The sequence below is a fragment of the Lygodium microphyllum genome, chromosome 3 (genome assembly GCF_053477565.2).
Source record: "Lygodium microphyllum isolate KBCC chromosome 3, Lygodium_microphyllum_v1.1.10, whole genome shotgun sequence".
Classification (NCBI taxonomy): Eukaryota; Viridiplantae; Streptophyta; class Polypodiopsida; order Schizaeales; family Lygodiaceae; genus Lygodium; species Lygodium microphyllum.
Genome location: NC_141137.1, coordinates 63,898,302 through 63,914,383, shown reverse-complemented (window position 1 = coordinate 63,914,383; position 16,082 = coordinate 63,898,302). Strand labels below are relative to the sequence as shown.

The 16,082-nt window shown below is 40.7% G+C and overlaps 1 protein-coding gene across 2 annotated transcripts in view; it reads left to right on the top strand.

Moving 5' to 3' along the window:
* Window positions 1-1,609: 1,609 nt before the first annotated feature.
* The window catches only part of RDM4 (RNA-directed DNA methylation 4), a 44,036-nt gene continuing 29,563 nt past the window's right edge, over window positions 1,610-16,082 (top strand). For both annotated transcript variants that reach the window (XM_087671840.1, XM_087671832.1), the window contains exons 1-5: window positions 1,610-1,944; window positions 2,284-2,409; window positions 11,140-11,240; window positions 11,358-11,411; window positions 11,658-11,702. In XM_087671840.1, coding sequence (XP_087527966.1) covers window positions 1,668-1,944; window positions 2,284-2,409; window positions 11,140-11,240; window positions 11,358-11,411; window positions 11,658-11,702 — 603 coding nt within the window. In that variant the 5' untranslated portion in view covers window positions 1,610-1,667. The remainder of the gene's footprint in view (window positions 1,945-2,283; window positions 2,410-11,139; window positions 11,241-11,357; window positions 11,412-11,657; window positions 11,703-16,082) is intronic.

The window sequence follows — 16,082 nt, the reverse complement described above, 5'->3', positions numbered from 1 at the left end:
CGTCCCCTTCCAGAACTGGAGTAGAAAGCTTGGACCTGTTCACCACTTCTTTCAGATGTCTCACTCTGCATGTTGATCTCTTCAGTGATCATAAGGGAGACCAATTCATCGAAATCTGGAAATGGCTTTCTGACATATACGGAAGTTACAAAAGACTTCCAAGCCTTTTCATTGTTAAGTCCACCCAAGGTAGACGACACCAAATCATCATCATCGGGCATTGCATCAATCGCTGCCAATGCATCTGCAATGCTTCTTACCTTCAGTGCATACTCATTGATAGACATCTTCCCTTTCTTCAATGTATTCAACTCTTGCTTGAGTTGAATCTTTCGTGCCTTTGTATTTACATAAAATATACTTTCAAGTATGGTCCAAGCTGCATATGCATTCTCTGCATTTCTAATGTGTCCTAGCATATTATTGTCAATTACTGCAGACAACCAATACATGACCTTCTTGTATTTTGCATTCCATTCCTTTCGTGCCTTTGTCTCTTCTGCAGTTGGAGGATCACTCACCTCCGGCTCCTTTTCTTCACCTGAAACGAACTCGTAGAGGCCTTTTCCAATAAGGAAGTTCGTGACACGAAACTTCCATGATGGGTAGTTGTTCTTGTCGAGCTTCTCAATGATGGGGCTTCCACTGTTCTCTGCCATTATCACAAAACTAATACCAAACAGCAAGCAAATCTTCTGCAACCCTTGACCTGTAGTGCACAACAATACACCAGACAGCCTTTTTCACTGTCTGCTCAACAATACATGCAATCTGCAACCAGTTTGCAGATAAACCTTGTGTTTACTCACTGGTAAACACCACAACAATGTGCACAAGAGGAAAGGGATGAGCAAACAAAGAGAGAGAGAGAGAGAGAGAGAGAGAGAGAGAGAGAGAAGAGAACCTGTTGACGATAGAGGACTAGCAGACAAGGGTGATGATAGTAGACAATGACCCTCTTATCATCAGTCATCATCATAGAATGGAAACACGCAATGGCCTCGCTTCGCTCAGTGGAGATGGTGTGGTAGAAAGAGAGATGGAGGAATGAAATGAAACCGCTTTTATCAACTCTGCATAGGGCTTTGACACATGCCATTGAAGGCATGGTGAAACTGCAATTGCGTGGTGCGACATAGGCTCTCCCCATGGTAATCGAGAAGATGCATGGTGAACGGAGATGCCTAGGAATATCAATGCCATGTAGGATCATGTGCAACCACAGTTGATGAGCACATGACCATAGTTAGTCATGTGTGCAGGTTATGAGAGAGATGGGGTTTTAATTTGAAAAGGGGCTAGGTCTTGAACCTACAACCAAAATAATATAGTAGTATAAAAAAAAAGAGGGGGAAGATATTACATGTGTGAGAGAAGGGGTTTTAATTAAAAGAGGGAGGTTTAGAAAGGGGAGGCCAAAAGCTCTCTAAACGTTAGGACTTCTTGAACCTATGATCAAAATATATAGTAATATAGATATAAATATAACTATTATCACCAAAACAAACTTAAAAATAATAGATAAAAAAGATAATTAAAAAGAATCCTCTCTCTCTCTCTCTCAATAATGACATATAACACACATGTATGTATACGTGCAGCCAGAAAATGTGAATCACGACTGAAAGAGACCCTGGAGGCAACGAAGTTTGAGATTGTTGCCACTCATGCTCGCTTCCCCGCATCAAACAGGTAGCATGAGCGACCCCCTCATTTCCTCCCCTTCTCTTTCAGCGCCTCCTCCTCCTTCTCCTCCTCCTCCTCCTCCTCCCGCTGCTGCTGCTGCTGCTGCTGCTGTTGCTGCTTGTGGTTCTGCTACTTCGGGGGAAGTGGCAGCATCCTCTTCTTCCCTACCTCAGGCAGGGCCCTCGTCGAAAGCACCAGCAAAGCCGATGGTGGTTCGCATCAAGAGAAAGAGATATCAGGCTCCCATTGAATCCCTGTGTAATGCTCTGTTGCCAAAAATACATACGTATTTTCATTTTTCGGGGAATGTATAAGAGGGACTCCAAACTACAGAATTTTCCTGTCAAACACATGCGCGCGTGCGCACACGCATTTTTGCGAAACCACCGTTCAATAGCTCACTAATGTACCAGGAGAATGGACTATGAACACTGCATTGTGCGCGCATGTGCACACCCACCCACCCACCCACACATATGCACACGCACGCACACAGATGCACGCACTCACATAAAGTTGGAAGGGAAAAAAAAGAAAAGGGAGAAAAAACACTCTTTCAATTCCTCTCTTACTTTCTTACTTTTGTTTCACCTGCAGGGCTTGAGGTTTCTGACAGACCTACCAAGCGTCTTGAGTCATCATTCAGTGGCCTGGAGCTTACTGGGAGGCCCACTAAGCAACTGGAGTCAGAGACCAGCTCCCTCTCCCTCAGTACCATTCATGGTCTCGTTGAAACCCAACAATTCATTGTGATTTGTTTCAATAACAAGAGATCCCATTGAATTGGATAATGTAACCAATGAGGGCATAATTGTTGTCATTGCATGGCGCCTGCACAGGATATCGAGATGATTAAGTAGAAACTCCACTTCAAATGTCCCACATTCATGTACTGTCTAGCGAAATGTGTCACCAACAAGTGACGGTATGGTCTACATGCCGTTTAGCATTAGGATCATCAAACAGAATTTGTGCCTGAATACAGCATCAATGTCGTGATCAGGCCACATGTATAACACATCAGTACAACGTTTTACTCTAGCTCTTGAAACCAGATGCGTGCATATATTAAGACATAGAGGTTTTGATATGCGCATTGCATAATGTTGTGGTAACCTGTCCTATTTTTGCAAGGCAATACGCTTGATGTAGAAAGCATGGCTGCACTTTTGATTATACATGTTAACATTACAACAACTTTGTGATGTGGTGCATGCTTTGGGTGGATCATCACTTGTATTCCACTTCCAATGAAGTGCCCATTCAATGTACTGATAAAGTCAGCCCTAATATTATTCTTGTTGTATTAAGGTTTGAAGAGTTGTGAAAGTTCTCCTTGTGCAATGTTTGATTATTTATTTGTTAGAATAAATTTTGGTATGGTTCAGTTGGTTTAAAGCTCGAGTTGTGTTTTGGTCACGTATCATATAATTACCGGGACGCCCAAATGGTGCATACCAATGCATTGTAACACTGAAAGAGAACACAATTACAGAGGACTCCAGCAACAGGAGATTTACCTATATAGTTGACACCCACTGAAATGCAAGTAAGTCTTAACAGGGCCACAACATTTGCGAGGACCACAAAGAGAGATTGAAGAGATGTCTTTATGACCAACTGAAGGTTGGGCCAGTTTGGGTGTCAGACCTACTAGCACCAGATGAGGCTAATATTGTGAATAGAGGCTTTAGAGATTCTCGATATGGCATGGGAGGCCAAGGGGCTATCTGTCTAGGACTGGGCAGCAAATGTTCTTTATGGATATGCACTTGTCAGACAGATATGGAGCAACGGAAGCAAAGCAATGATGCTGCTGCATACGTAGTGACCTAAACAAAAAAAGGACACACTAACTTAGAAACGAAGAACTCAGGAAATGGAATCCATATACCAAAGCACATGCACGTGTACAAGCACACAGGCTCTGGGCAACCAGCTGAGTGCTTCTAAACTCCCTCTCTCCAACAGGATGCTGCTTGCAAGAATGATACAAAGTACATGGAGGAGATGAAGTCTATGGGTAGGCTGAGATGGAGACATAAAATGATCAGGTTGGTGAGCAATTAAATGTGCCAAAAGTACAAGTGAGACAAGCTGGAAATGACCTACTTATGGAGGAATAGATGTACCCAATGTTGGACTGAAGAAATGTCTGCACGACCTGTGATATATAGAATGCTAACACCCTTTCTCAGATCATGGGTGACAAGTACAATGAAATATACAATGATGAAAGACCCACCATAATACATACAACAATGACAATCAGAGAGGACCATGGATATCCAAGTAGCAAGTGATCAAGCTACCACTAAGGTGCCTTGGGGAAGACATTGATGTCGTTTGTTGATCATACCAACCCTTGACCATAGAGATAGAAATAGCTAGATCTTGATGCCTGCCACAAATCAAGTAATTATAGACAAATAGGCAAACAAAGGTAGTTGTCTGCATGAAGGTGGAGATGACTTCATCAACAACCAAGATGGCTGCTGAAAGTGACGAGAGAACTGCAACTAAGGGAAGCCGAATGGCAGGTAGAACAAACGCAGGGCATAACTGTTAAAATGCAAGGTACTGCTGTTAAAAGGTTGGAAATGACCTGTCCATACAGTAATAAATGCGATCAATGGTGGACCAAAGAAATGCCCGCACAGCCCATGATATATACAATGCTAATAGAAGCATAGGGGTGTGCTGGTTATGTAGTGTGGATCGAATTTTGGCAGCCTTTACTCTCATATATACATAATTATTATCACAATAATATATGAATAGGAGCGTCATTTCTGCCTTTGATTCTCTTACTTGTTTGAGCTGTGTGTTGTAAGAGATGGTCTTGAAGTAGCGTTAGAGCTTACTTAGCTATTGAGTGAAGACAAAGAGCCAAAGAATTGGGGAAAGAGAGGGTGGTATTACAAAATCTTGTGTTTTCTATAAGGCCCCATACCTTGGACCAATGGGTGCACCGATCACTCAGTAAGAACCCATACATTCTTCATTTTGCATTGGGTCAAAGGGCTTCCAATTTCACTTTCCCTAGCTTTATAACAATGTTGAGCTTTGGTGGGGAGTTGAAGTTTGGAGGATTCCAAATATTGCCTACCTTTGGTGGAGATTCAGAGTTTGGAGGATTTCAAAAATTTTCATTTCGTCTTCTTAGTACAATTGATTTCCACTTTACAATTGTGGCTTTAGAAGGACTCTAGAGCTTGTGTTGTAAGTGGAGGTGACATGCATTGGGGGGGGGGGGGGAGTGAATAGAAGAGGAGTTAGAGGTGGATTTGATGGTGGTAGGAGTAATAGGAGGAGGTAGTGGAGGAGGGAGGGGTAGGGCGATGGAGGAGGAGGAGAAGTAGGAGGTAAAGGGAAGGAGGATGTGGTGGAGGAAGATGGACAAGTAGGAGATAGAGATGCTGGAGGAGGAGGATATACTTGTGCAGGTTGTGGTTGGATGAGGAGAGAGATGGATGAATAGGAGAGATGGATGAATAGGAGAGATGCTGGAGGAGGAGTATATACTTGTGTAGGATGGATTGTTGTGGTGGCAATGGTGGGGGACTGCCCCAATTTTGCATTTTGCCTCATTGGTATTGGGCCCAAGGTTGAGAGTGAGGGAAAGAACAACAAAAGATTGAAGAAAAGTTCATAACGAGCCATGTTTGCCACCCATGGGTTCCATGTTTGGTGTTGCTAAGCTAAAAGAGATGCATTACACATTAAAACTTCATCAACCAATTAAAACAGCCCCAAAACAAAGATTACCAAAATTTTGTGTCCTACAAGTCAAAACTCTAATTTGGTAGGATCCACGTCTTTAAATAGGAGACTGCCCAGCCACTCAATTCATCCCTTTTTGTAGGTTACATGGGTCTTCCATGCCCTCTTCAATCGTTGGTGCCCTATTTCGAGCCTTCAGTCGTCTTCCATTAGTTGTCTAGCCCTTGCAGATTGTAGCCACACTCCCTTCAGCAGTAGGTGACTTGATTCCAGCTGCCACTGGTCATGTGGTGCCTTCATACAGACTGCATTCTGCTACTGCTGCTGATGTCATCAGCCAGTCAACTTTTTTGCCGTCCATCTGCTTGCATTTTCTGCATATGTAGGCTGCCTTGCATCAAATAAGTTTTCCTCAGCTGTTGCCTAGCACCCTATTGCTACTAGGTGATCAATTGATGTCATCTCTAGGTGGTTACATTGCTGTATTTGCTAGATTCAGTCTCCAGACCATTATGTTTTGGATTTCCAGATTGTTGCCCTTTCATTTTTAGCATCATATTAGCTTTGAGTGGTGGGTTACAGTCCTCAAGATTTGTCTTCACTTAGCGTCACACTTCGATTATTCCCATGGCTCTACCTTTGAGCATCTATATATTCTATCATTCATTTATAGCATTGATTCATTCACTTTAGAGTTCTCTTTCTTCTCCATTTGTGTTTTTGTTTTTCCGTTCGTCGCGTTCCTATCTACTAGGCTTTTTTATTCAGGGACTCTGTGTCTCTTGGCTATACACACTTTGTCCTACAATATCTTTGGTGAACCCGATGTGGAAGTGTTAAGAGTTTAAGTTCTGCAGTATATGGGGGATGCTACAGGTTTTGGTTCTACAAGGTCATCTGATGAAGTTAGACAATTATTGCAAACCTTTAACATGTGTTTGCAACAACAACAACAATAGTAAATGCAACAGTCTCTTGCAAAGCATAAGTTTGTTGCGACTAAGGCACTGCAGGCTATGGAGAGCCAGGTTATATTGTATGATGGTTGGAATGTTTCTAATTATTTGAAGGTATATGTTGAAAAACTGGATTTCTTTGGTATTCTTGCTTATCGGATAAATTAATATTTTGTTCGACTTGTAGTCCACAAGTTGAAGTCGCGCATAAATGAGATTTATGCAAAAAGGATTGCGTAGGACGAATTTAAGAAAGCTTTAAAGGAAGAGTATTTCATAGAAGATAAAGGCTTGGTTACTTGCAAGACTTTCATGTAGTGGGTTGCAAAACCTCATAAAGGGCTTGTAGCTATAGAGCTTTTGCGTGAGTTTGAGTGCAAGTATGACTAGTTGGATAATACAGAGCAATAGGCTCTCAAGGTTGAAAAGATAGAATTGTTTTTATGGTTGGACGATCCTGCATTACAATTGAGTCTAGAAGAGCTAGTGGAAGATGAAAGTACTGAAGAGGGATTGGAAACTGAATGGTAGGATGGTAAAGATGCTCTCTCTATGCTTGTCAAGAGGTAGAGAAGAAGGCCCGGGATGCATGTTTGGCCTATGCCTTTAGTTGTAAGTAAGGGACTAAGCATGTAGATAAGCAATTGGTTTCTATGGCAACTCTTGTAAAAGAGAATATAATGGATGAATTGATTAAGGGTATGCGTGATCTACAATTGAAGCTTGCAAAGTTGGAGCAAAAGGGTTGGTTTGTAGAACCGAAAGCTCTGATTAGAGAAGGCTTTGTACGATGATGTATCTAGTGTGACAACATTGAGTATGAGCTGAGGAATTGTGAGTTGTAAAAAGATGCATTGGACATGAATTTGATTTTCTTTAAGGATAGAAAGATCCACTTGTGCGAGATAGGTCTACCGCTCAACTCAACTTTGGGAAGGGTGGCATGTAGAAGTTAGTTGATGATATGATAGTAAAGAATGCATATGGTAGAGTGCAAGCATCTACCTATGATTTGTAGATTGAAACACATCTCAACTGTACATCTATACTTGGCAAGAAAGTGGAGATTTGGATGCATGTAATGCATACAATAGAAAAGGGTAAAATTCCTAGAGGAGACTTGAATGAGGTAGGGATAAGTATTCAAGAAAAGATAGGTTGGGAAGCTTCGGTAGATTCCTTTTTTGTTTGTGGTTATCTTGCTAAGTCTCAAAACATAGAAGTTATTGTGGAAGAAAAGAGAAAAAGAGATGATGGAAATCTTGAAACATTAAAGAGGGCCACTAAATATTTTAGATGGTGGATCAACCTATGCAAGGATTAGAAGTCATGATGGCAAAAGGGTTGTTTAGTTTTTTATTGTTTGTGTGAACTATGCAAGGAACTGTGATACACCAAGAGATTATCCTTTACCAGCAAATATAAGAGAGTCCAAAGATTCTTGAGAGTTGGGTTTTTAGCAGACACCGTTGTAAAGCGGGACTATGATGGTGTGCAATGAAAGAAGCTCTCGCCTCACAACTAGGTACATGTGCTTTTTTTGTAGGGTTTATTGGATTTTTAGTAGGAAGTTTTGTATGTTTTTAGAGAGTTGAGCATAACTAGGATGTATGATGTGTTGTCTTATATAGATACAGTGATTGAACTTTCAGCTATTCTGAAATCTAAGTTAAAAGTCGAAAATAATTTGATACAAGTATATACTTTGGATATGTACTAAGTGATAGCAGAGATTGTGAAGCATGAATATTTATACTCAGATGACAGGGCTGGAGTAAAAGTGGATATGGAGTTTAAGATTGGGGATAAGAAAGTGAAACTAGTTGTATTGCCTTTACCTCCAGATAGTGAGGAGATGATTGAGTTGGCTTCTTGTTAACCGTATTAAAAAAGCATAGACTTTGTCCAAGAGTTGTGGAAGAAGGAGATTCGGTGCTCGCATATGATAGTAGCCTTGATAATCAGCATAGCAATGTTAGGAAAGTTTCAAAGAGATGGTTTGGTCCTTATATTGTGAATCATGCATATGACAATGCTACTTATTCTCTTTGCAAGCTTGATGGGACAAAGTTGAAGATTCCAATAGTTGGAAAGAGGATCAAGTTGTTCAAAAGAAGAGATTCTACCACCTATGAAGAGGATGAACATGACATTGAGACTACTCATGCAGCATAGAAGAAGAAGAAGAGGATGACAAAGAGACGAAGAAGATAAACTTGAACCTCTTGAAGATTAAGAGACGTGGCACATGTTGGAGGATGTGCAGGTCTAGGGGGGTGGGATGTTATGTGGATGAAGGTACAATGGTTGAAAACTCTAAGGAAGACCATTAGTGAAGGATTCTATTTGTTTGCCTATGGGACTGGACTTACTTGTGTTGGTATCCGCTGTAGAGGTGTTGGTCTTTAGGGTAGCCTTCTTGTTGGGCACAAGGTGTTCCAAGATCTAGGTTGAGCTCATCCTCTCCCTTGTCTTCATCTTCATCTTTATTTGACCGTAACTTTTCTTCTTCTTTCACTTGTTTCTTCTTTTATTGGTTCCTTGGTTCTTCTTTGGTTGGCTTTGCTCCATTCTTTACCTCTTGGACCCTTTCGACTCTCATCTGCTTCAAGTATGGTTTGGCCCTCTCTTTGGCTCCTCTAGATCTAGAGGCAGTCTCCCTGTTTTACCTCAGCATGATTTCCTCTTGCAGCTTCGTGTCGAGGTCTTGGGCCATCTTCACTTGCCATAGCCTTGCTCTTTCTTGCACTATGATCAAGTGGCAGTCAATCTTCTCCAAGTCTTCATCTAGCTCTTCTGCCTTCTCTTCAAGATTGCACAGCACATCTGTTCCTTTGTGGGTGCTTTGATGGTCTTCTTTGTCTACTCGATTTGTTTGAGCTGTAGCTCCTTCTTCTTGTATGTGATTTTGAGCCAATGACATAGCTCATCCTCCTCTTCAAAGAAAGTGTCCTTCCATAGCTTTAGCTCTCTCTAAGACATTTTTTGAATGGTATGCCGTGTGTCCCTATCACGCCATTGCTCCCTCTCAACTTTGTTGGCACATCAGGGTGTCTTTGTCGTATTGTGTCGCGTTGCGCGATGTATTATGGTAAGATCTTCTCCGTGTCCGTGAGCTTGCTCCCCTCTTCCCAATAATACCAAGTAATATTGGCCTTCAGGGGACTTCAAGTCATAACCTGTCACGAGGCACAAAATGGCACAACGGAAAGGCACACAAGATATATCAATAAGGAATCCTTTGTATTCATGATATCGAAAGATATAACATTGAGGCACATCTCAGGACTACACCCTCGTGATGCCACACATGTGAGGGTTCACCACTGAGTATAGGGAATCACACGTAGATTGGAAACCAAGCAAAGCTTAGAGTCACTACTACTCCCTATATAGGTGTTTTTGGTAGCAACGCTATCCACATATGGTATGTTTGATACCACAGTTAATGCTTTTCTTCCTCTGTCTCACCAGCCTCCCTCCCTCTCTTTGTATGAGGTGCCAAAGACAAAGAAAAACCTTCTTATTGAGACTTGTGAATTTAAAAATATTTCGAAATAGGGCGACGGGCTCACTTCAGATGCTACTGCCATTATTCATATGAGCAAAAAGGCAAGGAAGGTTTGCTTCTTAAAATTTTTAAGAACTTAGTCTCATTCTCCATTGGTTGTCTACTGCAAGGATACATCCACAGCAACAGAGCATGTGATCCCAACAATTTGAGAGTCCGTACATAATCTGAGAGGAAAACCCAAAATATTTGCAGGGATTCTGGTGGTCTGCTGCTCAACTAATCTGGATTTGAGAAGCATGCCATTGGTAAAAGATTTGAGTGTAACCTACTCACAACTTTGAGTGTGCAAAGATCACATTGGCAGCAGCTTGAACTTTAGCCTCCAGGAAAAGACCTCATTTTTGTTGAATGCATGTTTTCCTTGCATGTGTTGTAAGCACATGCAAACACTTATATCAGTAATCTTTGCTTTTGTGAATGCATATCAAATACTTGCATTCAAGCCTTAGGATTTTTGTTGAAGTTGTGAGAGGCAGTGTAACTAATCATGTTGCTTGTCGAGCTGCCTTGCTAGTCAAGAGTCCTTTCAGCTAGACATGAACCACCTCTTGTTTTTTCAGACCATTAACAGGTAGCCAAGGCCAAAAGCCTCATCATCGTTTGTTGTGTTGGATACTTCAGCTTCACCCTTCACCCCATATGAAAAAACACACTAAAAATGGTACAAATATTCACAGAAATTTTTTTAACCATGAATGCTTAGGATTCGTAAGACCTTCTATCACCTACCTGTGATTTCTAGGATGATGTAAGACATGTTGTACAACGGTCTATTAGATGTTTTGAAGTACGTGGGGCCCAAACCAAAACATAATGCTAAGTGAGTCCTACTTTGGAGCTCAAAGACAAGTAAACTTGAATGTAGCAACCAATCAACATATGTAATTACTAATTAACAGGGCACACTAGAATGATAAAGTAGTCTTGCAAACTAAGCACTAGGAACCAGTGTGGTTTTTATATGGTTGATATTATTTTTCTTGTGGTTTTCTTTTATTTTTAATATTAGTAATGTGTTATCCTACCAACATGTTGAAAAATTGACCTTGATAGAGCCTAGATGCAAACTATATCCAAGTTTCCAAGTTTATGAAGAACTGTGACCTCTCCTTTCGCAGTACTTCATTTAAGCAGGCCATTGTGATTTCATCACTTTGATCTGGTTGTTACCTTTGTTTGAGCTTCTATATGTTTTTGCAGGTGAATCAGTGGAAGCAAAGCCTGCTAGACTTCTTTTTCATCATTTGGAGACTGTTAATTCATTTGGAACGGAGGAGACATACAGAGTTGAATCTCGTTTAGTAAGCATCTCTCCTGAGCCCTTCACGATAGTTCAACAAAGCTGCTGGTGGGGGCTTCAATTAAGCTATTCAAGATCTTATTCAGAAGAGCTAATCTTATTTTGTTGAAACGTTCAGAAGGAGTTTCAAGTAGGGACTAAGAGAAAACATGATCGATTTGCAAGGTTGAAGGTAATTTCGAGAATTGCTTTAACTTAAATCTGTCAATGTTTTAGATCATCATGTATCATACACAAACCACACACTATCTAGGAGTAAATGGTTTTACTCAGGCGATGTCATAATGACAAATGGATGGATCATATGCACTATATGAATCTCACTTGCAATAATAGATGTGTGTGCTAAGCTTTCAAAACAACACCACCACATGTTTCTTACAGTTATTTGTTTGTGTCAATCTTTATTTTGGCAAAGGATCCAAAAGGGAAGAACTTGATGAAGGCAATGGAGGCACATCAGGTTTGTACACTTAACAATATCAAATGTTTTATTCTATAGAATGGTTCTTTGTTTTCAAGAATAGTGTCTCCATTCAGTCTTGAGAGCTTAATGGGAGATTAGAGGTGAGTTCCATGTGTAAAGTTAATTGGTAGGGATGTAAGACTTGACAAAAACTAGAGAAGAAACAAAATCAAATTTACAAGAAGGCATATATAAATGTTCAAAAAAGAAACTTCCAAGTGTTGTAAGTCAGAGAAGGGTTGAGGCAACATAGAGTAGCAGTGTGCTATCTCCTCTCATTTCTTATTATTCCATAATCACAAATAAATGAAGTGAATACAACACTTAGGTCTAACTGACCATCTACACTAATTGTGATTAAACCTAGAGTCACCGATTTATTCAATGTCCGCATATGGAGACAGTTCGACAATAGCTAAGTGTCGGGTACACACTAACCAAAGGTGAAAGAGCTTGAAGTTTTAAACACTCCCCCTCAAGCTCAAGATAGCATTTGTACACCAAGTAGCTGTTGGAAAACACTGAACTTATCTTTACCCAAAGACTTGGTAAAGATATTTGCAACCTGTTCATTTGTCTTCACATGCATAAGATTCATTCTGCTTGCTAGAACCATCTCTCTGATAAAATGGTAGTGTGCCTCAATGTGTTTAGTTTTGGCATGGTATATTGGATTTGTTGCCAGAAGTACACTACTGAGATTGTCACAAAATAAAGTCACTGGAGCATCCACCTGTATGTCCATATCGGCCATAAGCTTGAGCAGCCATGCAATCTCACATGTGCCTCAGTGCTAGGTAATGTAACCGTTGGTTGCTTCTTGCTGCTTCAGTTGATCATTCCACTTCCAAAGTCAAAGGCATAACCACTCGTAGATCTGCGATCATATGAGCATCTTGCCTAATTTGCATCCGTGTATCCAACTATTTTTAGGGCCTTATCTTTCTCATAGAACAGCCCATAATCTATAGTGGACTTTACATATCTCATAATTCGTCTAATAGTACCCAAATGTGCCTTTTTGGACTTCTGCATGAATTGACTTATGAGCCCAACAATATAACTCAAATCAGGCATGGTGATGGTTAAGTAGATCAAGCTTTCAACCATCTACATGTACATAGTCATATCATCAATTTTAGCTCCTGTGCTAATGTCCAAAACTTGACATTCTGATCAAGAGGTGTATCAAGCGGATTACATTCTGTCATGCCATATTTCTTCAGCATTTCCATAGCATAGTGTTTTTGCATCAGCCATAAACCATTTTCAACCTTGATTACCTCGATACCCAAGAAGTACTTTAGCTCATCTAAGTCATTCATATCAAATTCAGATTTCAGCATTCTCATAACATTCTGTATCCCAAAGGCATCATCACCTGTGATTATCAAATCATCCATATAAATAACCAGCACTACCAATCCTTTGTTTGTCTTTTTCGTGAACAGACTATGGCCAGCCCTACCAACTGTGAATCCCAAACTCTGCAAGTATTATTGATTCTTGCATGCTAGGCTCTCGGAGCCTGCTTCAGCCTATATAATGCTTTTTTCAGCTTGCATACATAATGCTGAAATTCAGGGTGTACATATTCTTCTGGTTGATCCATATAAACATCCTCTTCCAAGTCACCATTGAGGAAAGCATTCTTGACATTCATTTGTTGCAATTTCTAGCCTTTAGTAGCAGCCGATGCAATCACTGTTCGTATTGTTGCCATCTTGGTAACAGGGCGGAAAGTTTCTTCATAGTCTAGTCTATATTGTTGAGCATAACCCTTAGCGACCAGCTTGGCTTTGTACCTCTCTACACTGCTATCTGACTTGCATTTAATCTTATAGACCCATTTGCAGCCAATGGTCTTTTTTCCATCTGGCGGTGGAACAAGATCCCAAGTACTATTTTCAGCCAAGGCATTTATTTCCTCATCCATAGCTGTTCATCAAATGTTATCCATCATTGCTTCAGCATAAGTAACCACTATAACTCAATCTATCCATAGGATACCTAACCCTCTGCGAGTGTCTGAGCTGTGGTGCACTACTCGATTCCCCTCTCTCATGAGACCGAATGTACTTGCTCTGCCTAGTACTAAGCGTATACACAGTCAGAATACCAAGTTCACTGTCTAGACTGCCAGCTGAGTCATAGCTTGAAGTCATCATGCCAGGTGTCATCATACCGGATGTATCCTCAAAGACTTTTTCTTTCCCTTTGTTCTCCATCACATCATCTCTCCCCCTAACTGACTTAGTGGTGTCAGTGGACGGTGAGCCAGAACTACGCAATCTCTCTGTCCATGGAGATACAGAGGAAGATACATTTGTCACACTAGGACCTGTCAATGCAGTACTCTGCTGCAAATCAACTATAGAAGCATGTGCAAAAGGCATATTAGACGGTACTACTATAGGTGATGCATATCAAGTAGCCATCTCATCAAATATAACATCCCTGCTCACAAGTGTCTCCCGTGTAGAGGGATCATAACATTTATATGTCTTTTTTTCTTGGGCATAACCAATAAATACACACTTATGTGCTTTCGGATCCAACTTCTTTTGCTTCTCATCAAGAATATGCACATAAGCAATACACCCAAATACTTTCATGTGATTGACATCAGGTTTGTAACCATCCAACATCTGAAAGGGTGTCACATCATGAATGCCTGTAGTGGGAGTTCTGTTCAAGATATACATGGCTGTCATAATAGCCTTAGCCCAATAATAGAGCGGCATATTCTTCTCATTCATCATTGCACAAGCAACTTTCATCAATACCCTGTTCTTCCGTTCAGCTATTCCATTCTGCTGTGAAGTGTTGTTATATGTAAGCTGTCTACATATGCCATTTTCAGCCAAAAATTGTCAACCTCATGTGATACATACTCTCCATCGTTGTCCAATCTCAAACAAGAGATGCAGTAATCAAATTCTTTCTCAACCTACTTAAAAACAGCAGCACTTCATATTTTGTTTTTAATATATACACCCAAGTATGGTGGCTAAAGTCATTAATGAATGTCACATAGTATTTGGAATCTCCCATAGATGCATTATAGGATGGCCTCCACACATCAGAGTGAATCAATTGCAACGGTCGCGTACTATTTCGTACATGCTTGACAAAGGCAACCTTGATTGTTTACCAAATTGACAAGCATCGCAAACATGACCAATATCGGTGTATGTAAACTTGGGATACCTGCTACAAGTTGTTTCTTTTGCATTATTTGCAGCCGCTGAAGATTAACATACCTCACTCTCTTATGCCATATTTCTAAGTCTCTAAGTGTGCCTGAGCTATGAGCAAACATGGCTGATTTCAGCTATGGTCAAGTGGCATCCAAAGTGAACATCTTGCCTTGTCTATGACCACGATCAATCAATATGCAGCCATTACCAAACTCTTCAATGAAGCATTTATACTTGTTAAACCAAACCTGCAGATTCTACTTAGTTATCTGACCCATAGGCAACAAATTTTTAGTTATAGATGGTACATGTAATACATCATGCAGATTCTTCTTTTTGCCATCATGAATCACTAGAGATACTCTGCCTTTATGCTCAATGCTATGCTGTGTGTCATCTCCTGTGCATACATAGCCGTTCTTGTTAAGCACCATGTGAGTAAACCAGTCACCATTAGGCGTCATATGATTCAACCCTTCTGAATCAATATACCAAATTGCATCCTCAATAGACTTCTCAGCAACCCTGTCTTTTACATATGTCATGGCAAACAGTCTATCCCCAGATGCATCTTTTGTTTGATTGGACGATGCATAATGTCCATGCTGCTTGCCCTTTTGATTGCCCTGCTTCTTCTACCAGTCCTTGGGAATGTGACCATACTTACCACAGTAGTGACAATCCTTATTTTTGTTAGGATTGTCAGAGGTCCTTTGTGGTTGCCAGGAGCCTTTGTCTCTAGGGCTAGATCTTACCCTGCTTGTGAAATTTCCACCTCCTCTTGCATTTGAACCCTGCTGGTTATTATTGCCATAAGACACATTCTACTGAGATTCTCTGCCAGAGCCATAACATCTACCACGGCTGCCGTTGTCGCAGCGCGTAGGGTTGAAGGTCACCACAGGGGTTTGGCAAGAGAAGAATGTATGGGGGTTCAAGAGCTTAGACTCCGGAGATGGTAGAGATAAGAGAAGGGTTGAAGGTTTCAAGCCAAGTTCTTGAAGATAAGAGACAGCAGGGTGTAGGTAGATTTAAGGAGAGGAGTAGACGGAAGAGAAGGGGTTCGAAGAGATTGAAGATGTAGAATAATACTCCCAAAAAGAATTAGAAAATATAGAAGAATACTAATAGAGATGAAGTCTGTCAGTTTCTTTTAGCATTATGAGAAAATATAACT